The sequence below is a fragment of the Simochromis diagramma genome, unplaced genomic scaffold (genome assembly GCF_900408965.1).
Source record: "Simochromis diagramma unplaced genomic scaffold, fSimDia1.1 OVJJ01000802.1, whole genome shotgun sequence".
NCBI lineage: Eukaryota > Metazoa > Chordata > Actinopteri > Cichliformes > Cichlidae > Simochromis > Simochromis diagramma.
This window is the reverse complement of record NW_024387492.1, coordinates 3941412-3964651: the sequence shown is the minus strand read 5'-3', so window position 1 is coordinate 3964651 and position 23240 is coordinate 3941412. Positions and strand designations below refer to the sequence as shown.

Genomic DNA, 23240 nt, shown 5'->3' with positions numbered 1-23240 from the left:
ACCTAACTAATGGGATTGCCAACAAAAAAAATATGGGGAACCACCCCCCCACCCTCATGATGCTTAATCGATGTAATCAACTTTAATTTAATGTATGTGTAAAACAAATGCACAGAAATCAATTATTTTTCTACAATAATTAAAAAGATTCAACATTTTTCTTCAACAGAATTTTCCCTGTTCATGCCCTACCTGCCCCCCTGGCAAAACTTTGCTAGACCCGCCCCTGCACAGTTACCAGCCGTCAGCTACGTAGAAAAGGATCCTGGTGTAGAAAGTAATATTAAATACATTCTAACAACAGCTTATCAAGCTTAAACATGCTGCTGTTGTTTATCCGCTGGTTTTCTTTTTCTGGAGCAAAGTGGGCGATAAACAAACAAGAGAGACGGACTCGCGTCAGAAAAGCCGATCGCCTGATCATTGATCAGTTTCATGATTGAAGTAGCAACAGGAGAGGGAGGGGGGGAGAAGAAGAGGCAGTCGCTCCATATATCGGTTGTTAAGCTTAACGTGGGAATGCTTTAAAACATTTAGAGATGAACTTACACACTTGCTTTTACTTCTCTGGGATAGTTTGTAGTTGTACAAATATGGTCAGGCAAGGCTTGGTTATTTTTGGAGTACAGCCTTTTACATAAAGGACCATCTAAAAAGGATCTTGTTTGTGAAAATGCACCACTTTTGATAGAGTGCTGGTGATGCAAAGCAGGTCATTCTAGTTGGAATCCTAATTTGAAGCAGGAAACACTTATTGTGTGTGCCCTTGTCTGCCTGATGCAGGTAAAGGAGTTTGACTCAATCTCACGTCTGGACCAGTGGCACACAACCCTCCTGCTGCGCATCAAAAAGACCATCCAGGGCGATGAAGGGGATCTGAAATGAAAGACACCTCGGGGTAGAAACGCAGCACGGAGGGAAAGTTTATCACGCATGCTTTCAAACACACAAACCAACACACACCCTTACACTCCCCTCACTGTGTATAGCGTCCGGAGAGGAGTGTCCACTGATGATTTTTCAATATTTCACTGCTCACTTGCTGTTCTTTCAGAGCACTGTCTTTGTTTCAGCGTGTCTGAATCTGGTCAGAATGTAAATCCTCTCGCCCTCACCTCTGTCTAGAGGATTGCTGCATACATTTTTCTCTTGAAATCTGTCCTGGGGGATTTCAGAGCAGTGTATTCTGTTTTGAAGTTAGTACTGATAAGAAATATTGCATGTTTTGTACAGTTATTGTTTACTAGTCAGATGCAGCTTCTTTCTTTCTCTTTTTTTAAAATCTAGTTTATTGTATATTTAAACAGATTATGTAATGTTTCTCATGCTTTGTATGAATCTAAAGAATGTACCATTATCTTAGCTTGTGTTGTTGAGATGGAAACAGAAAGATCTTAAAGCAAAATTCATTTATTACATCCACAAACTCTTATTTAGCTTCCATTTTATCACCACAGGGAGGGTAATGATATGCACTAAGTGTAGACTGTTATACATTTATAGGTAATTTTATTACTGCTGTTTATGATTACGTTAGGATTTGTCAACTTAATGATACTTTGAATGTTTGAAGCTGCGATTTAGAGTTTGTACTGTTGAATGAAAAGCACTGACACAGATCTCCTTACTTCTTATACCCAGGGCTGTAATCCTGTGCTGATGAGCATCATTAGTCACTCATTATGTGCTGTAAACGTATCATAGAAGGTTTACTACTGCACTGTAAACCTTGCAAATGGCCAGTCGCTAAGCATGTCATTGTGTATAGTTCAGTGTTGTGTACTTTCACTATTGTTAGCCAGACCAAAGTGTTTACTAAAGGGTCAGTTGCCCCGTGTACCCAGCTTCTTCCAGGTGGGATAACAGTGGGCTGTGGATTTGATCAGTATGCTTGTGCAAATGGAAATTAATAAAGGCATTATATCCCATACTGTTGTTGCCTTTGGTGTTACCTCAAGCAGGTTAGCTTATCTTGAATATTATTTGTACTCTGGCCTCATCTGTCATGTGTGTGTGTCATCATGACAAAGTTTTACATGTAAATGATAGCATTTTGTTTTCTATTTAAAAAAAAAAAAAGAAAAGAAAAAAGCTTAAACTGTAGTTTTTCTTATTCAAGGTTTTCTGTTAAATAGTTTTTTACCCCTCTGTTGTAAAAGGCTGATGTCGTCAGGCAGGCATGTGGACACCGAACTTTGTGAATGCGATAACTCGAGATCAAGGCAACGTAGGATTTTCAAAATAACACCAAAAGTGTATCTAATAAAATCTCAGACAGGTTTTATTCTCAGTGACCTCAGGGTCAGAGGTTAAGTTTTCTGAAAATTTTGTGAATGCGATAACAAGAAGGTGACATATTTTTGAAATTGATGCCTTAGCTGTGCGTACTAGGAGGCTGAGGGACAGTTTCAAACAGAGACAAGTGCCAGGATTTTGAAGGACTTAAGCAATTTTGTTCACAGTTAGATTAAATGATCAAAAGTTCGTTGCTGCTGTTTCACAGCTGCAGTATTTTATATGCAGAGCGTTTCTCTGTAATTAATACAAAAGTGTTGTAAAATATTCTAAACCATGCTTTTGAACATGTGTAATTGATTACAATCTTCAGTTCATTTGTATTCACTGGGGTTTGTGTCAGATTAAACTTTAGCTTCACCTCTGTAACAGTGTGATACTGAAATGCCAAACAAAAAGTGCTAACGCTATTCCTGAAACACCAGAACTCAGATAATTATAATCGTGAAAAACCCAAAGAATACACATAAGGTAGCATGATTTGATTTGAGACAGCTAAAAACTCCCCAAAGCCAGTAAAATAAGCTATTTACATTCACCCACTACACACATCTTATTTTGAGGTCTCAGTTTAGTCCTTTCTTGTTCTTCACTTTGGATACTGGCTGTTTTCTCCCACAATCATTCTCACCAATAACCACAGTCTGAATGTTGGGGTCCGGAGGTTCAGTATCTGAAGCGGCTTTAGAGTCTGAAACTGGAGCCAAAATAGTTTGCGAAGCTGCAGCTTCCAGCACAGATGATGTCGAAACTCCTGGGATCTGTGAGACTGATGCTAAAAACCCCTCAGAAACAGGAACTGAGAGAGTGGATACAGACAGAGAAGTAGAGGGCGCTTCAGAGGACAAGGGGACAGAGTGAGCCATGGACACTGGTAAAGGGAAGGGAACAGGGATGGCTGACCCATCTAAAGAAATGACACTGGTCCCTGTATTGTCAGTGGCTACGATGGGTTGGATCTGAGTCCCATCCGTGTGGATAACGGTGATCCCGCCGATAGTGCTGTGGCTGACCAGAGCGATGGCTCCGTGACTGGTCAGCCACTCAGCAGGAACACTGACTGGCTCAGATGGAATCACAATGGAGTCGGTGTGGGTTTTACCACCAGCATCAGGAGCATCGCCAGCAGCAGTTGTAGCACTTTTCCTGGGCGTGCTCTTATGCTCTCCTGGTCCTGCTTCTTCTGTCTTTATCTTAGTGGGAGATCTGGGCTTCTTTTCCTCCACGTTTCCCTCCAGCACCACCAGGTATGTCTTCCACGGAGCATCTGAGTCATGAATCTGAAGGTCAAAGAATCCGATGTTATATCTGCAGCAGTCAGTGCAGGTTTCTTTCTTTTTTCTGTTTTTTAAGATCTACAATCACTATACAAAAAAATCCAAAAATCATCAGCTTATGTGTCTTTTTTTTCTAAATACGGGAACTTCAGCTCCTGCCACAATACAAGTTAAACTCTGTACCCGTGTAGGTGAAACTACTTTTTCTGAGAAGTATTGCTCACCGTAGTGTGCCTGCGTAGGGTGGACTTGTCTGTAAATGTGCGTTTGCAGAGGCCGCACATGTAGGGCTTCTCTCCTGTGTGAATACGCTGATGCCTCTGCAGTGCGTTGAGCTGAGTGAACTGTTTGTCACAGTCTTTACAGCTGTACGGACGCTCGCCTGACAACCACCAAAGAAACAAGAAAATATCAAAAAATACTGAGGAAGAGATTAATGAAAAATCACCTATAAATTCAATGTAATATAACTATTAAATGAAAAACGACATCTACATTTCACCTGTATGTATTTTTAAATGCTGGTGGAGAGAGTTCCTCTGAGCGAAGCCTCTACCGCAAGTTTCACACTTATATGGTCTGGAGCCTGTGTGGATGTTTGAGTGGTGTCTCAGGTATTCTTTAGATGCAAAGCTTTTCCCACAGGCTTCGCACATGAATGGCTTCTCTCCTAACACGAGAGAACAAAAAGTTATGGTCTTGTATGTGTAGATAGTTTTGTTTTTAGTGTGCTCACACTTCAGGACTTTTTCTTTAAGAAATACTGTTTGTGGAGATAGACCAAAAAAATAATCTCCAATGAGCTTTAAGGGAGAAACTATAGGCGCAGAGGATAAAAACTGTAACACATCCCCACGAAGCATCCTCAGGTGATTAGCTGTTTTAAGATATTTTAATGAGGGTATTTTTTAAAAACCTCCTAACACTTCATGAATCAGAAAACAGCCATTAATGCTAATGCCAGGTGCTGCTAATCAAATGTACTTAATTCGCTGAGCATCCGCAAGCGTGAGCACCTCTATAAAAGCAGATGTTTTGGTAGTTTGCTGGTCTGGATGTGCAAACAAACTGAACTCAAACTCAAATCGTGCAATGCTCAGATGCAATGCAAAAAACCCAGGATGTTAAATTTTAAAGTTTATTGGGCACTACGAGGAAAAAAAAAGAACAGGACAGCACAACTTAGGTTTGGAAAGTTGGATCTTACCAAACCACGAGACTTTTGGGACAATTTCCTTTGGACAGACCAGGTGACAAATTGAGATATTTGGCCATAATGCACAGTGGCACATTTGGCAAAAAACAAACAAACAATACTGACTTTCCAGCACGATGGTGGAGGAATGATGTTTTGCAGTCACAGGACCTTGGCAACTTGCAGTCATTGAGTTGACCTCCTCTGTATGCCAAAGTATTCTAGAGTCAAATGTGAGGCCATCTGTCTGACAGATAACAGCTGGCTGAAAGTGGGTCATGTAGGACAGGATAACGATCCCAGGCACAGCAGCAAATCTCCAACAGAATGACTTTAAATTAAAAGAATCAAGTTGCTGCAATGGCCCCAAGTCCAGACCTCAACCTGACGCAAATGCTGTGGTAGGAGTGCACGAGAGCTGTGCATAAATAAATGCCAGCAAATTTCAATGAACTGAAACAACACTGCAAAGAAGAGAGGGCCAAAATTCCTCCACAACACAATGAAAGACAGATAAAGCCACGCAGAGCTCAATTCCTTCAAGGTATTGCCGCTAAATATGGTTTACAAGCTACTCAATCATGGGGTGTATTTAGTTTTTAACATACTGCATAAAGTCATGTGAAAACTTTCTTTTTCTTTTCATTCCCACAGGTCTGTAATGCCAAAAATGACCAAAGCACAGAAATGTAAAGAAATGACAAGATGAAACATGCTCTTGATGACAATGCTCAAATCTGATTAGTTATTAATATTCAATTATGGTTTTACCTGTGTGCGATCTCTTATGGTAGGCCAGCATGTGCTTCTGAGTGAACCGTGCATCACACTCAACACATGCAAATGGCTTCTCTCCTGTGTGAGTCCTACACATGTGTAAACACACAGGTTTAAACCTCATCATCTGCTTACACATACACTACATAAACATGTAGGATGCACCAAACACACAGAACTGCCATTAAAAAAACAGTCCAGTTGTTCTTTGATGGTAAAGTAACATAGGAGGCTCTCGTGCCTGATCTCCAATTGATGGCAGCACCTTCAGCCTGATATTCCAGCTGTTTCTGGTGAAAGTAGTCTATATATAAAGATGCCTGGTCTGAGCTATTAATTTAGCATACTGTTCTCCAGGAAGGCTGAAGGTGATGCATTTCATGACTAAGTAGCGGGATGCTAATATCAAAGGATTCACTATAAAGCGAATAACTCAAATGACCCCCTTAATAGACCCCTCCCAAGATTAAAAGCTTTCGGTCAATTTCTTGCTTTTGCAGGCCCACCCCTACCCCGAGGCTTTATTTAACCATCTCCGTACCTGCGGTGCATCTTGAGGGCAGAGTTCTGGGTAAATCTGGCCCTGCAGTCAGTACACTCATAGGGTTTTGTGCCTGTGTGTGTCCTCTCGTGCAACAACAGGGCAGTTTTGGAGCTGAGTGATTTCCCGCAGTCAGGACAGATGTGTCGCAGATTGCGTTCATGCACCTAAGCAGCCGCGACAGAAACTCCACATAAAAAAATGTGACTCTCACAGAAATTGGATTATTACACATTTAATACTTTTTATCATTAAAATAACATTAATATGGCTGTTAGAAATTCTACCGGTCCTCACCTGTCTTTGATGGCGGACGACATCCTTCTTTCGCTTAAAGGTCTTGTTGCAGGATTCGCAGACAAAGAGCCTCTCGTTACTGTGAACGTGCTTTTCGTGGATCTTCAGATTGCTGCGGTTTGCAAAGGTCTGCGAGCAGGTCTCACAGCGATAAACCACATCTGCTTTCACGCCATGGTACGTACTCACCAAGACACCAACAAGTTGCAGCATTATTTAAAAATATATACCATGTACATTATGATATAATGCACATACTGTACGTTGCAGTGCATAATTCCAGCTATATTAGAGCTAAAGCATCATTATCATGTTACCTGATATGCTTTAAGTAGCTCTTCTCATAGTGGAAAGTCCGCTGGCACTTGTTGCACTGGAACTGGGCCTTGGATGATTGTTTTAAAGTCTGCTTGGATTGTTCCTCCTCATCCTCCTCCTCCTCTCCGGGTGGTAAAAACAACGGGTCTTCAGAATCCTTACTCTGCGCATCATCCTCACATTCCCAGTCATCCCCATCAGAGGCAGGGTCTCCCAGTGAACACTCGTCTTCTTTGGCTTTTTCTTTCTCTGGCTCAGCTTTATCTTCAGTCCTGCTCCCATCCCCCTCTCCATCTTTATCAATAGTTTGATTTTTGATGTTTAAAGGCACTATTTTAGTACAAACGCCTCTCTGTTGCACCTTACTGCCAGACGGTTTTACCTGTAGCTTTCTTCCCCGCCTTTTTTCATCCCTCACTGTTTTCTTTGCCTTGAATCTTTTTGAAGTGACTTCTGTCACCAGCCTATGTGGAGACAGCTGCCGCTTAACCAGCAAGCTTCTACGATGCCTCTTCCCGTTTGCCTTTTCTTCTTTTTGAGCACCAAGCACAGCATCTGGAGCCACAACTTTTGAGCTTTTCTTTGTGGGCTTTTGTATCATTTCTGCGCTTATGGCTTCGCCGCAAACCTTCAGCAGATCATCACAGTCCAAAAACTCTGCCGCTGCTTGAACACTACCTATCTTGTCTCTGGCAACTTCAACTTTACCGGTGTACACAAATTCCAGAAATGCAGAGAAATCCTCCGAGTGCATATTTGAGAGAGACAGTTTATCACGAGATGCGTCCGGAGACAGCAGAATTTTCTTGAAGTAGCCACTGGATGCAGCAAGCATCACCTGGTGGGCATGAAACTCCTCCACATCTCCCTCATAGTCCACCTGCACGGTGACGTCACTCAGCTGACCTTGCAGCCTCAGGTCATGCAGAGAAGCCAGAATGTGTTCATGATGCGAGCCTGAGGTAAGCTGGACCGCTTTGCTCCCCATCGTTCACTCGGGCACCTGAGAAAAACATGAGCTGTAATTGGCTGGGTTTGTTACTCAGCACTGACATTTGTGTATGTGCTATGAAAAGACTATACCGGCTTAAATCTACATTAGCTTGAGCCATCGTTAGAAGAGGCTAACTTTACAGCAGTTAAAGTGACATTTAGTCTATTAGGAAATGAGATGAACACAATAATAGGGAATTGGCAGTTAATAATTAACTAGAGGGCAGTAAATGCTCAGCGAGTTCCTTAAAATGACCCCGATGTCAGAAAAACTTACATATAATTACTTAAAGTGGTTTAAATGTAACACGTTTGTGGTTTTGTCTCGATACCACTCACTGACAGCAAATGCTAACAGCAGCGTCACATGCACTGTGGCAAACAAGCTAGGTTAGCTACAAAAAAATTAGCACTTCGTATGTAACTAATGTGTGTTTCTTTGGTAACACAACATCGTAGCACGACACGCTGCACGCAGTGTAGCAGCCAGCAATATACACAGCGAAACGAAGCAAGTTTTCTTACCGTAAACTCGGTAAAATGGCAGCCCTTCAGAAATGCTCTACTCGGCGGAGAGCACTTCCTGGAACAAGTCACTCACGAAAACGGCACTTGTCTCTTTACTTTGCCGACATCCGGTGCCGTTTAGACTGATTTGGGATCAGTCTTTATTTTGCAGTCGCGTTTAAAATCGTGATTTGCTGAGTACAGCTGCTGTTTCTGGGTCGTTTTGTGTCGGGTTATTGACTATAAGCGCAGGACCTTATCTAAAACTAGACGGTGTTCGAACGTTTGTTCACCCGTGACTACTGTTGTGCTAATTTAGCTAGATAGCACTTTATATCGGTTTACCTTTGCGCCAAAATACTGTCCATTTGCTTAATCAATAGGATGCTGCAGTCTTCATGCTACTGCAACTGCCTTTATTTTGTGTGAAATAAACTGCTTACAGAACAATGACAGCCAAGTCCCCGTGTTACCGTAACTCTTAATCGCGATAGAAGATAATGCTTATGAAAACATTACTCCTAGCACCCACATGGTGGCAGCATGGCACAGTAGGACAGCAACGCGCTATACGCCGCTTGTGTTGGGTTAAAAAACACTTTGTGTTTATGCATTATGTACAGTCTGCAGTCTTTTAGGGCTGGATAGTTTTCAGGAGTGCCTGTAATTTATAATGTAGCTCGCTTTCTGGTCGCTAGTATCACGTGGCAGCCTTCTTTGATGTCAAATAATTTCCCTGTATAATATCATGGACTGTATACAGTGTAATAGTTTAGTGCTGCAGAGGGAATACCAGTACCGAGGTAAAACAGGCCAGCATGCTGAAGGACTTAAGCTAATTCATTTAGAGTCAGACCAAACATATATCATTTGCAGGGTTGCAAAATGCTGCCATTCCAAAGGTGTATGGAAACCTACTTGAGGATTCACTGGGGTGCTGTTCTGCAGCTGCCAAGGTTTTTTTTCCTTCCAGAGGAAATCCATTACATTTGTCTTAATGAATTCTGCAAGCTAGCAATCTCTCTGTTCCGGTGACTCATGCTGCTCTCTGTGTGCAGCGCTGTGGAGGCTTTAGCTCTGACCTGGAACACTGTGTTCACCTGGTTCTGGTTGCTTTCCTACTATATATACTATATTCTACAGATCGTCGTTTTCATACAACAGGTCCTTACAATACACAAAACATCTGCATTTGTGATAATCTGCAACTGCAGGCTGATGGGAATTAAAGGTATTTGCATAGATATTAATATTGTGTAAAGTATTAGCATGGGCGGGGGGGGAGCGAGAGTTTAATGAGAAACTGATTACTTTGTGGAAAATAATGAGAAGACATATATGCATTTTACACTTTGAGCTTGCAAGCACATTTGTTGTTTAAGGCTTATCTAAATGAAGGTTTCAGTCAGCCTAGAAGACCTATATAAATGTTTTCTGTTTATAGAAGCCGCTTTACAAAAATGATAAAAGAATAGCTTAAGCAATCGTGGTGGTTATGTCTAAGTCGCACTATCATTGTTCCTGTGTAGCACAGTAAAGAGTTAAGCAGATTCTGGTTTGTGGTATAGTCAAGGGTGAATACGAAGGGCACTTCAGTATTTGTGGTTTATGATGTGACAGGAGGCTTTGTCAGAATGAAGACTGGGCAGAAAAATAGATGAACTGTTTCTACATGTCATCAGTGGTTGACATCTGTAATCAAGAGGATGAACACATGCTGCATCGCTGAAATAACAAAAGGTCAAACAGTCATTGCAAAAACAAGACTATCTGATCTACTTTCAGCTGATACTGGTTGACTTTTTACTCCAGTGCAGTTTGTGTTATTCAGTCAAGGTGTCAGATGTTGCTAGACTATGGCATGCCTAGTAGCCAGGGGTTCTTCCAGTAACAAATTAAATTCCCACATTAGGTTGCCAGAGAAGAAGGTGACGTGCAAAAGCCTGCTGAAAGGTGATGGGCTCAGCAAACAAAACACTGCGCCGACTTTTGGGCTGTGTTTGTTCTGCTATGGGCAGACTCCTCCACACGACTGAAAATACCAGTGCTGACATTCCACAGCGCACAAACAACACGACAAAATGTGCACTGTGTGAGTGAAAAAGCAAAAGTGAGAGCCAAGGCAGATTTAATTTGAGGCTACAGAGTGCGCACACACTGTAAAAAAGAAAAAAAGAAAAAACACAACAGTAGAATTCAGGGAGTTGGATTGTGATGGTTATGTTTGGGCTAGGCTTGTGTGCTGGACTGTACAAACACTTTAATTTGGATGCTGTGAAGGGTAAGCCAGTTTGTGTCCTTGCAGGACCTCTCTGCAGATCTTTAGTGGGGTTTGTTGACTCAGAATCCCAGCACATGAATTGAACCAGTGATGGTAAACAGCCGAACATTACATGGAAGTGCGGACAGTGGTGGTCCAAGAATAACCGCAGAATTCTCTTTGTGCTTGCCCATATTTACCACAAAGCTGATGCCAGACCAACACAAACCGGTCCAACTCAGTATTCTGTGGTGTCTTTCCCTTCCCCTCCAGTCAGTGAACTCTGCAAACTAAAAACATACTTCTTTAATTAAGATACCAATGCTTTTTTGTCAATGGCTTGTTCCTACTTTGTGCACTTTCTTGATTTTATGCAAATTTGCAGAGCTGTTTCACTTGTTTTAGTAAATGAGCGTAACTCTTCCACCGGCAGTTATGTAAGTAAGAATCTGGTCAGGATTCAAATACTGTACATGTTTGTGCAGTCGTGTCAAGGCCAAGGTTGCTTTGCCAGGATACACACAGCAGTCCAGGCCTGTCTATGGTACTCTCGTCTAACACTTCAACCCAACACCCTTCTCCTTTTTCCCTTTTCTTTTCCCTTTTTTTGACTGGCTGGATGCCAGACCACATTTAGCTAGTCCAGAATATCACTGGAACCTCTAAAACCACAATGTACCATCAAGACATATGAGACCAATGATTCACAAAAATTGCAGAAGACTGTCCATGCCATAATGAGGAAATGTGATACTTTTTGTTTTTGTTTTTTTGGTCATGAGTGCTGAGACTTAAGGTTTATGTAGAAGGCCAGATAGGCTCACACGATAGCAAAAAAATGCTCATTCCTTAGTCATACTCGTACTGTGGCTCCAGGCATGGCATTGTCTATAGTATGAGTATCTCAAATGTGTTTGATGGCTTTCAGTAAAATTGGCACAGATATCCATTGTGCCCAGCCGATGAATCCACTCTTAATACCATCCAAACTTAGGTAGGTTTAATAGTAGATTTTTAGCCAATAGGAGAATAATATACTGCCAGACTGTTAGTGCTAGCTACCTATACACATTACAGGGGATTTATAATTCTGTGTTAATCTGCATAATAACCCTTTTGAAACCCTATGCTGTAACATGCATAGCCTGACTGCAGTAACTACATCACCATCACTGCGCAGACAGTGGCTTCAGTCATTTGCTACATTGTATTACAATTAAGTATTGCACGTGTTCTGGGGTTTATGTGTGTTAAAGTATTTAAGTCTATTTAGCATTTGTTGCCAGATGCTTGACAAGTTAACATCAGCCAGCAAAATAACAGTAATCCTGTTGCAATTGTCTGATAAGCGCAGTACTTCTTCAGTTTGTGACAAAAGTTACCCGTCAAAATTTACAAACTAATCAAGTAAGTATGCTCTTGTACATAGTGTACTACATGAAAAAAAAAATAAACCCTGCTCATCATTTAGGGGCACATTATCATGCCAGCGTTTAGCCATATCCAATCCCTCAATAAGCAACAACCGTAGCTGTGGGCTGTTGTAGGTTCGTTCCAAGATCCTCAATGCGGTGTACTGTAACAAACAACGTTAAGTTTCTGAAATACAGCGCAAAAGGAATCGTGCCTGTCCTCTCCCATTCAAATAGGCTCCATTTCACCAAACAGAGATGTTTTTCTTCTTGCGCCTGCCTGGTTTAGAAAATACTTTCCTTTCATTGATGAAAAGATATACAGCATTCAGAGATGAAATTACTTTCCAAATGGCCTCTGACTCACCATCTCTATTCCCAGTACTCTCTCAGCTCCCCCCTCCTCACCCACTCTCCACCTTACTTGTCCTTGCGAATGTTCTATCTATTGTAACTGTATACAGCACTTAGCACTTCAGACGGCAGACAAACCAGCTCAAGGACAACTGCCCACTCTTACGATGTTCATAAATAGACTATTTGCCCAGGCTTACCAATCACGTTACCCACAGAGCCTGTGTGGGTGCTTGTGGACATTGTGTAGCTTGTACCGAAATAGACCTCCGCTGCTGCGTGAGGGTGCAATCCGGCCTTCAGCTTGCAGTGTGAGAGACCAGTTTGCACTGAAAAAAAGCTTTGTTGTGTCGTTGAAAATTAACAATAATGACTCACACAGTCTATCCCTTTTATAATGTGCGATTTTATTATCCGTTTGCGATCTGCGGCGCCTCAAAACAGGTGCTATCACCTCCGTAGAATTTTTTCCAGAATGCAACACTCCCCGACTGTGTGGGCCACAACCGTCAGCACATTCCTGGAGAGCTGGATCCCCAGAAGCAACAATTCCTCCTTCCTCTCTTCCCTCCCTTCCTTCCTGCCGCCCTGGTGTCTTCTACTTTGCTTCCATGGATTGCATCACTCGTCTGCCTCCTGGCCTCCTCTGCTCAGACCCTTTAATCACATATGGCACGCACACAAGTAAATGTGTGCGTGGCACAGACACACACACACAAATGTGAACACACAAACTGTGGGCAGAAGGAACCCTCGTCAGTCCTCATACTGGTTTTGAGGCTTCAGTTGGAATTTTATGGTTGGTTTGAGCAGAGGATTCTGGAGGTTTTCCAGCTGCCCTGCAAAGTCTCCTCTCCCCGCTTTCGCTCCCTCCATCTCTTTGTTCCTTTCCTTCAGCTTTCCTCTCTTTTTCTTTTCCTCCCCTCTTTCCTCTCCCCACCCTCCCAGCTTTACCCACTCGCCCTCAAGGTCAGAAATATCCTGTGGTTTCGGTTTGATCCCCTTGGATATGCTTTTGCTCTCTCCCTCTCTCTGCCTTTTCCTTCTTTTTTGTCTTGCTTGTGCGCACTCTCACACATGCACACACGCACACTTACTGTAAGCATACTGCATTACTCTAAGCATTCCCATACAGGAAACACATGTTGGGATAAGCACTGGCAGTTCTGTGTGCCTTGCAACACACACAGTCCATCTCATCAGGGGTCAGCAGGCTATCCGGCATGTAACATTCAGGAAGGAAACAATGTCGTAGTCTCCTATTGCTCCGGGCTGAAGTATTTGCCACCGAAGACCTTATCCATATTAAATCTGTTGATTCATTGACAGTGAAATAATGAGCAATCTTCAACTTCCTCACATGAAGCCACGGTCAGTGTACTGCTCCAGCCCCAGCCAGGTTAACCCTGCTCTTCTGGGTTCACCTATTCTCTGAGTTGTGCAACATGGCAAAAGTCCAGCACTTGTGAAATAACAAGGGCCTTGGCTGACTGAAAGAACGGCAGTTCAAACAGTCATCGTATCCGCCAGTTAATGGAGGAAAACAGTCTTGCCCAATTAACCTGATCCCAAGTCTCTCGTGTGTACGCCTCAGTCGTAGTTCCACAAATGTTCAGCTAACGGTTTTCTACCAGAAAAGGATGAGATCATGTCCATAAATCCTTCCTCTTCTTTGTTAAAGTTATTTTTTAAATTCAAAAACAGTCCTCCAACTTTGAAGTTAAATGCTGAACCCAGCCGCCAACAGTTTTCAGTTAAGAGTGACGTAGATCACCTACATTTTTATGGAACTTGAATTCATCCAATGATTTTCAAAGTCAACATGACATATAGTTAAAAGATAGTGGAAAATTAAAACAATTGTGTACTTTGTGCAAAATGATAGCAGCCCTTGCAGATCCAGTTTGTTGAAGTAATCTGAAGACGATTCACGTCAGACTTCCTAAATCACTGTTAAATAGGGTTAAAAAGCGGTGAGGGTGATAGTTTTTCAGTCCACAGGCTATGATTGTCCATGTGGGAACTTTGTTATTTTTTACTTGGCTTTCCTTTGTTTTCTCTTCTGTTTCTGCTTTTGTATTTAGGCACTACAGGTTAGGATAGGGCAGCAAAACCTGCTTGGTTATGTTGTAGATAAAGATTTCAAAACTTGAATCCTGCTTGAATCCAAGGACACCTTGTGTTCTCCAGCTAAAGGGACAGTTTGTGAGGCCTTGGGAAACGGATATTGTTTTGGACTCCTTCAGCATCTTTTCATGTCTTCTACATTCTGACTCATCATGACCACTTTGCGCATACTTGTGCCTCCTTGCGTGCCGGACGACCTGTGTCTGTCCCTGAGCTGAGTCTACTACAGTACTTGCCGGGACAGGAGCTTTGAAAGGCATTGTTGTTTCAGACTGATGCTTTAACAGTGAAGAGGGGAGACTCTCCCAGTAAAATAAACCACAAATACTTTTCGAGAAACGCTGCACCCTGCTGCTCAGTTTCAGCTTGTTGACACAACTGCTCGGGGCAGATTGTTTTTCAAATATGCAACCGGTCGTCAAATATACAGTGTCAAATTAATTTCAGGGTAACCTCCGAAAGATCTCTGTTCACTGTATTAAATTTGTCCATTTTCTTTGGGTGGCTTCCCAGAAGCAGGCGAGACCACAGACATGAAAACCTATGTGAGATGACGCCCAACCATACGGCCAAACTGTCCAATCTATAGTGTGCATGCAGACGTACACTACTGTGGCAAGGCTGATTTAAAAATCATTTCCTTTGTAGCTTGTTAGTTCCTCATAACCTCTTGTTATAAGTATACTTTTACCACATGCTCTTTGTTGTTTTCTACATGAATCAGGCTTTAGTGAGAGGATGGTTTCATTAAAGTGAAACAGTATCTTATACTGAATATTTACTGAAAAATTCCCAAACACCCAGGCTGTTAAAGTGAGATTTCGAATGCTGACCTATTCCCTTTTGACTCTTTGCGGATCACCACGAAATCCCGATAATCCCAAGGAACACAGCTTTGCTTTAAGAGCCACCATTTTCTTTCAGTATGAACCCTTTTATCCCTCCACATCCTTTTGAAAATGTCCAAAAATGGAGAGGAGAGAGGAAAAAGAGGCACGAGGGGGGGAGGGAAGGGATCTGACAGGCTGTTCCAGCAACGAGACCCATGACTGACACATTTACTGTGGAACAGGACAAGTATATGAATGTGTGAGCGAGACAGAGAAAGACACACATGCACAGAAACTGAAATGTTAGCAGATAGTATCTCTTTTTGTCAGCTGAGTGTGGTCACAAGACCAAAGCTCCACTTCACTAATTTCATTCCCTCCTGGCTGGGTAGGAATTCTGCAGAGACATCTCAGCAGGACCTTTTTTCTGTTTCCTTTAAATCCTCACTACAGACACAGATTTGTCACTTTTTTTTTCCAAAATAAGATCTCATTTGATCTCCTGCCATCTAAATGGCCTTCCGTCTGAGGCAACTGTCACTGTTTATCCACATTATGAAGATAACGGGGCCATCTTCTGTGGTTTGGGGGTGTCAGATGAGTTGAGTGTGGAGGAGCTTGTCAGAGGAGAGGAGAATGATTCATTGTGTTGCTCTATAATTGAGTGATCCAGCATTCATCGTGGGCATGATGGTGAGATCATCCCTCACTATTAGACGTGCAGGATTCGGTGCAGAACTGCAGGACAGCAGCTTTGAGAACAGAAAGGACTGTTCTGCTGGTTCTGCCTGTCTTTCCTCCAAAGTGCAAACTGTTAATGCTCTTCTGTGTTGCGTTAGGCCTTCATTTATTTCACTACAGTGCAAAAGCCATTAAGAAGCAATTTAAGCATACCAGTGAAATGTTTCCCATCTTGAATCCATGTTGCATTCAGGGACATGCAGACATTTAGGATTAGCCTTTTTGGAAATATCCGTCTGGCATCTCGGTTTGGTTTGTAACCAAAATAGAAGTCTCCACACCTTGACTGTGCACATCAGCTGTCCAAAAATGAACCCCTTTGAAAGAGATTTGAAATCATACACATTACATATCTAAAGAGGTACTTGCAAAGTTTAGGGAATTTTATGAGAGAAAGTATGAATCCAGCTGCAAAGATGCTGTATTTCCAACCAAACAGACCCTTGTTTCCGATGCAGGTTCAATCTTATTAATTTGTAGTATTAACTCACATTAAGACTACACATTAATTGTAATAATTTAATAAGGAAGGGTTAGGAACCCTTTCTAACCCTAACACCTAACCTTTAGGATTAGGATTAGGGGTTAGGGTTAGGAAGTGTTAAACCACAACAGTCTTTGCGATCTCACCAGTCTCATTTGTTAGAGTGGACAGGACTGAAGAAAATATGAGCTGTTTTTCCAATATGATTAGGATGAGATATTTTATTGTTATTTTCCAGAATAGTTGAAGTGGGGTAAACTTTAATTTTCTATGCTTCAAGGAAAAAGGACGTGCTTTTTATTCCATTTATTGACAAATTCAGCACTAAATTAGCCAAGTTCACCCATACAAATGAAGCAGTCGTGTCGCTAATCTCATCTGCACTTTACTTATGCAAACAGCTACAACAGAAGACTTCAACATAGTTTAATTACAATGTAACATATGCATAGTTATTCCTTTTTTGTCTTTTTGACAAGTAATAGCGCACATTCTAAACAAAAACTATGTTTTTGTTTAGAAATTTGACCGTGGGGTTATTTTGGTTCCATTTTGATCAAATATGAAACCGGTATAAAGCTATCCTGTGTGACAGTGAGGGTGCAGGCAAACCATTTTTAGCAAAGCGAGTGCAGAGAGGTGTTGGCAAGGTCCTTTGTGAGAGATAGAAAGTAAGAGAGGGTGCTTGACCTCCCTTAAGAAGCCATCTGTATAGTGTGCTCACAGCACAGTTCAGTACAGGCTGTCCTGAATGTTAACAGCGCAGCACTGGTACTTTCTGAGATTCATAGATTAGCTGCCCACACTTAGATAATAACTGCTTTTACTGCTTGTTGATATTTTGTGGATCATGTGAGATTTGCCTTCATCTCTGTCCTTTACCTCGTTTTGCAAAAAAAATGTCTTTCGCCGAGATGATAAAGTTGGAGACTGTTGACGTAACCAACAGTTACACTTCATTAGTTGATACGGTGCTATCATGCCACTGTGCATACAAGTGTGTGTGTGTTTGTGTGTTTGTAGAGCAGTGGCAGGAGGAGTGTGTGGAGGTCACCTTGACTTTGCCACTGCAGAGCATATCAGTAAGTTAGAGAAGGCAATCTTTTTCACATTTGTCTAGCGAGTCTCACATCGAAGCACAAAGAAGCAATTTACCTTCTCAGCACTGCACAAAGTAAATACACGAGCTGCAGTCATAACCTCGCCTCCTCCTTCTCCCGCCTTCGCCCCGCTCGGCGTGCACGAGTGATAAAACGCACAGGGAGGAAACAGAGACTGCTAGGTACACAGGTAAATGGACAAAATGATCCAGTTTGCCTCATTAGAGAAAAAACATTATGTTCCCGGGTACACTAGCGCACCAAGGTTGTCATGGAAACCAAGCAGCTTTGTCACAGACTGTTTCCGTGGGGTTCTTGTCTGTCTGTCTCTCCACATTTGCTCTTCATCAGGGACACTCAGATCACTGATATTCTACACCACAAGGCTATGACTCATACACATCATCTTTGCATCTGGAACAAAAAGGGGTGGGGGAAAAACAATACACACACACACACACTAGATAGGCCAGGCAACACATACGTACTTACACTCCTACATCCACTGCAAATCTGTGTTAATTATATGCAGATATTATATGCATACTTGCACAGAATAATCTTCCGTTTTTCACCAACTGCAGAACGTGCATGACACTTTTAAGGTGCCTTTTTCAGACCATGACAGATGTGCACCGCACTGAGTAGTCCTCCTTTCTGAGTGGTTATGTTGGCGCCTGCCTTTGTGATCTGACTGGTTCACCTCATTATATATCAGGTAGATTATGGGCTTTAATCGGCCTTTAGTCTGTCCGATCGGCTGATGTGCTCAGTGCGTTTCCTGCTTATCTAGGCCACCAGATGTCAAAATCGGGGGCCTTATGGAAAACCAGAGCAGCATCCCGAGTACCAGGAGAGAGAGAGAGAAGAGATGACTGATGTGGAAGGGAATGCCAAACTTTGTAACGGGAACCAAATCTGCAGAGGGAGTTTTGAGAGATACATGTGTTTGCCAGAGATTTTTCAGGTGCACCAGGTGATTTTCATTTGAGTTGAAGATAGCAAGGCCAGTGCAAGACACACACACACACAAGTACACATGCACACCCTGGGGTGCAAGGTAGAACAAAGTGATGAGTGACCCACTGTCTCATCGCTCTCCTGCCATTGCCTACAGCTGTTTCATCAAAGTCTCACTTCTGGCAGCCCCTCATGTGCCTGCCTGACACGCTTACTTGCACACGCATAGACACACATACACTTGTCTTGTAGCCATTTATCTCTCCTGCCAGCTTGATCTGGCTGCTTATCTCTTCAATCTTTTCCTAACTTGGATGGACACACATATACACACACACCATCCACCCCCTCTTCATCTCTATTCCCCCACCGTCCCGCCACCCTTTTTTTCCTCTCTCTTCCCTACTTTACACTGGCATTAGCTACATATGGCTTAACACATTATACATTTCACATATGGATCTGTGGACGGAGGATAAAAACATGTCTAAAACATTTGATGTGGATTCTGTGTCATGGTGAAAGTCTTTTATCATTACAATCCCTCTACTGCAGCTTGCTCCGCTCATTACTCCGCCTCCTCGGTTACAGAGTGTGTGTTTTCAGTAGTAACGATTCTCAGAGACTTCACATGCGAGCAGCACAGAGTCAAATCTCTTCAGATTCTGATTTATTAGCTCCAAACAGAGTTAACAGTACAATGAAAAGTGCTGGACCAGAAAGGTAGCACAGCTCAGTAATAAAAGCACTCATCGAATAAAAAACAATTTAGCTTTTTTAAAAAATATAAATGTGCACATGTATGAAACGGGATTTTATGTATGAAAGCATATGCAGCAGTTGCATGAGGAGTGCAATAAACAATGCAGTAAGAGTCAGTATCTGCAATGGATATGCGAATTGAGCAGCCTGACAGCCTGGTGCTAAAAATTGTCCTTAAGTATAGTGACACGAGTGAGCCACATGCATCAGACAGCAGCAAGGACAGCCGTGTACGTGCTGGGAGTCTGGTGCCGATCTTTAACATGGAAACTGTGACGAGACAGTTGCCCTCATTCAGAAATAGCTGTTCCAAAAATTCGGATGACTAGTTTAAAATATGGATTCATTATGAAACATCAGCTCGATATTCAAGAGAAGACCTACTGTCCAGATAAGGCAGCGCAGTGTTTTAGTATTTCTACCAGCACTAAGTAGCTGGGCAGCCCTTGAGACCTGTCGTAAAGCCCAAACAAACAGCTCCAAAAAGAAGACAGATCACTGTGATCTAAAAGGCTCTATCAGGCTTGACTGTTCTCAGCCTTCCCCACAAGAGTGAAGCCTCACCAAATACAGAGGTCAACTCTTTAAAAATCCATTACAGTGATGTGCTGTGCATGCAGTCTATAGCAGTCTACCCACTCTATAGCGCTTTGTGCAGAGTGGATCAGAGTGGTTCAGCAGGTACTTTGATGGTGCACCTTCACTCGCGTGCCCGCTGAGGTGTCCTGACCACAGTGTTTGTGTGACGTGACCGGGAGCACGGAGCTGCTGATCCTTTCAACATTAGTGTCAAAGACGTGTGTGGGAAGGTGTTTTTTTTGCAGATGTTAAGTGAGAGGTTGTCTTGCCTCACGTGACATATAAAAATGTCTATAATTGACCCTTGTTGATAGCCTCAGGCGCACATCAGCAACAGTTTATCTATTTCTAAGCATAAATAGATACAGATACAATAGATACAATAGTGTGTGTGTGTGTGTGTGTGTGTGTGTGTGTGTGTGTGTGTGTGTGTGTGTGTGTGTGTGTGTGTGTGTGATTTTTTTGGTGTTGGTCTGTTGAATATTCAAGCATAATAGCTTAAATATCATGCTTCAGCACCTGTCACCTCGTTGTGTGTTTCCAGCATGCACCTGTCATTTTAATTTAGAAAAAGTAGTGTTGCTGATGTTTGTTTGTTTGTTTGTTTGTTTTTGGCCTGTAAATATATAATTCATAGCCTCAGTCACTCTCAGTTTATATACCACTTTGCATTTAACCATTATCGCTAATCTCTAGTTCTCTTCCACAGTGTCTTTTGTCCTGTCTTCTTGTTAAAAGGGAGTTTTTCCTTCCCACTTGCGCCAAGTGCTTGTTCATCGGAGGTTGTCTGACTGTTGGGATTTTCTCTGTACCGTTTTAGGATCTAGAAGTGACTGTTGTTGTGATTTGACATTACATAAATTTAAATTAAATTGAATCAGGCTTTTAGTCACTGTGTCTTCGTAACTGTTAATAATTCGAAGTCATTTAACATATAATAAGATGCTGGAAAAAAAAACTGACCTTGTAGGGAAGCGTTGGATTACTGGCATGCATGTTGGGATTTTTCTATCCTGTCCAAAACCATCTGTATTCATCTTCCATTGCATTAAATGAGCTAATGAGGTGTGAAACTGGCCGTTAAAGTCACATGGCATTTCAAAGTGGGGTGCTTGATTGCGCACCAGAACAGCATGTAACATGTAAAGGCAGCTATTTTGCAACCAGCTGCAAATCAAATATCAGTTAACAAGAAAGTCAGGGAGGCTTGTTGGAATCTCACCGGAGTCCTGAGCTCAACGGTGCATAGCTGATGAGTTTCCTGCATAACTGCTTCCAACCAGTCAGCCAGCCGCTCCCTGGCAAGCCATCCTGTGTATGACTCATCACATGGAGCATGTGATCATTCTTTCAATGCACACACGCACACATATACAGTCACATTTATCTGCCAGGAGTTTCCCTCACCAGCAGTGCAGTACATGCAGAAAGACATCCCTGACAGATTACAGAAAAGGGAAGCTCTTTGTGTTTATGTTTTTCAGGCAGTGCGTGTATGTGTGTGTACGTGCATGTGCGTGCACGTCTGTGTTTGAGCATATTTGCGTTAATGACAGGATGCGTGGATGTGTGAATGGGAGTGTGTTGATTTTCCAACAGGCCAGCGTTTGATGAGGGATGAGTCATCCGGATGGAGACCCCGAGGAAGACTGGCAGGTTGATGATTCATCCAGAAAAAAAATGCTCACAAAATAAAAGATGTGTGTGTTCTTAGTAGCATATGTAAGTATAAACACGGGCATACACAAAGATATGTTTCGTTGCACTTGCGTGCGTATTTTCTTGCATACTGTACGTGCGTGTGTCCTGTGGCTCGACAGCTTGCTTCGGGCTGTTTTTGTTTATCTTCTTGCAGAGAGCCGGTATATGCATTTATCAGAGAGATGCCACAGGGAGTCGTTGACTCCATTAATCCAATGCGCAGGAGAGAATTCCTCATTCCGCACCACGCGCCCTCAAACTCACAATCTTATCAGCTCGCTGAGGCAATATGAATGGCACAATTCAACATGGATGCAAGCATCTGCGGTCATATGCAGATGCGATTTAAATGATCTCATTATTTTCATGTCAGAACGCTTCGAATCGAGAGAGCGCCGGCGCGAACGCAGGGAGAACTTCATCAAAGATATCAAGTGAATTGATATTCTGGTGGCTCCAAATCTGCATCATTTTTATTATTTAAACGTCTCCTGGCAAGAAGAATCCTAGATTTTCTGACAGAACTACATTGTTAAGAGATTCATTTTGATCATTTTTTGTTTTTGTGAAGCTGCTTCTAATAAAAAAGACAGCTCCCAGTATAATTAGAGAGATTTTTTGATTATGAAGTATCTTGCCAAATACTGACGACTTCATGCTTTAATTGAAGTTATTCACTGTAATTTAGGGGCAAGCGTTCGGCTTTGTCATGCATGTATTGTGTACATCGCAGCATTCACAGGAGGAGTTCACAGAAGCTGTAATGAGCGATCATCGTCGTGAATGCGGCTGCGGTCAAAGCAGTCAGAGTCTATCTCTTTACATTAGGATGATTGATCAGCTGGCGGGATGCTAAGCTGATGATGAGGCAGTTATCTGAGAGAGGCAACAGCAAGATCATTAATCTTCCACCGCGATGATGATGATGATGTGTGTATGTGTGTGCCAGGACGGCCATGTGGTGAATCCAGCACTGTTTGTTCACAGCGGTATTGATGATCCCCCCCCCTCCAAAAAAGAACGGCGTCTCTTTCTCCCTCTAGGTTTCTCATGTACCCTCGCACATGCTCAGACACACACAAACAGACACGCCGATTTTCTCTCCCAAGGGTCACCTTGAGCTGCACAAATTGGCTTCGGTTGGTTGAGGTTTCAACACAGGCAAATTAGTTAGTCGCTGCATCTCTTTGAAAGTCTGAACTAGACTGTGATGATTTCCCCGTGTTTCCCTCTTTTCTTCAAGCTTCCTTTGGCCTGTTTTTGCAACAGTCTTTCTTTGTTATTCCCTCTTTTTCTGGCCAGTTCTCATGTTCACGCACTTCCCATTCATCGCATCAGCGTCACTTTTTCATTCCCTTTGTCTCCATTTTTCCCTTCATTCACTCACTCCACTTCCACTGCTGATGAATGGAGTGGGAACTGCCCCAGTAGCATCCCCAAAAGCGGCTGCTGTGGTATTTCTTGACTTGTTCATTCAGGGTTTTGGGAAATGCAGCTCCGCTTTCAAACTTGCCCTGCTTTTTATTATGTGAATGTGTCCCTCCGCTTTTACTTATCATTGCGGCGGCTGAGCTTGTTTGCCTGGCTGACGTGCGGGAACTCGGGAGAGTGCTTTTATCTGGGAAGAATGATACTGCAGTGTCACCAAAGTAGCTGAGACTATTCATTTCCTGCAAGCACTGTCAGTGAAAACAAGTACTCATTTTGAAACTGACACAAACATGCATCCA

At 42.5% G+C, this 23240-nt stretch overlaps 2 protein-coding genes and 1 long non-coding RNA gene across 4 annotated transcripts in view; 1 reads left to right on the top strand and 2 right to left on the bottom strand.

The window, feature by feature from the left end:
* napbb (N-ethylmaleimide-sensitive factor attachment protein, beta b) overlaps window positions 1–1928 on the top strand; it is a 9333-nt gene extending 7405 nt beyond the window's left edge. For both annotated transcript variants that reach the window (XM_040017321.1, XM_040017322.1), the window contains one exon: window positions 784–1928. In XM_040017321.1, coding sequence (XP_039873255.1) covers window positions 784–885 — 102 coding nt within the window. In that variant the 3' untranslated portion in view covers window positions 886–1928. The remainder of the gene's footprint in view (window positions 1–783) is intronic.
* Window positions 475–23240, bottom strand: LOC120724851. Its single transcript, XR_005694015.1, has 3 exons — window positions 23228–23240; window positions 19929–19933; window positions 475–607 (listed from the first exon to the last, which is right to left on the bottom strand). It is a non-coding gene; the product is annotated as an uncharacterized LOC120724851 (long non-coding RNA).
* gzf1 (GDNF-inducible zinc finger protein 1) lies at window positions 2259–8341 on the bottom strand. The gene is made up of 8 exons (XM_040017320.1): window positions 8219–8341; window positions 6700–7703; window positions 6383–6566; window positions 6086–6252; window positions 5539–5633; window positions 4075–4242; window positions 3797–3954; window positions 2259–3575 (listed from the first exon to the last, which is right to left on the bottom strand). The coding sequence occupies exons 2-8, from the start codon at window positions 7686–7688 to the stop codon at window positions 2862–2864; spliced, it is 2475 nt and encodes an 824-aa protein (XP_039873254.1). The 5' UTR covers window positions 7689–7703; window positions 8219–8341; the 3' UTR covers window positions 2259–2861.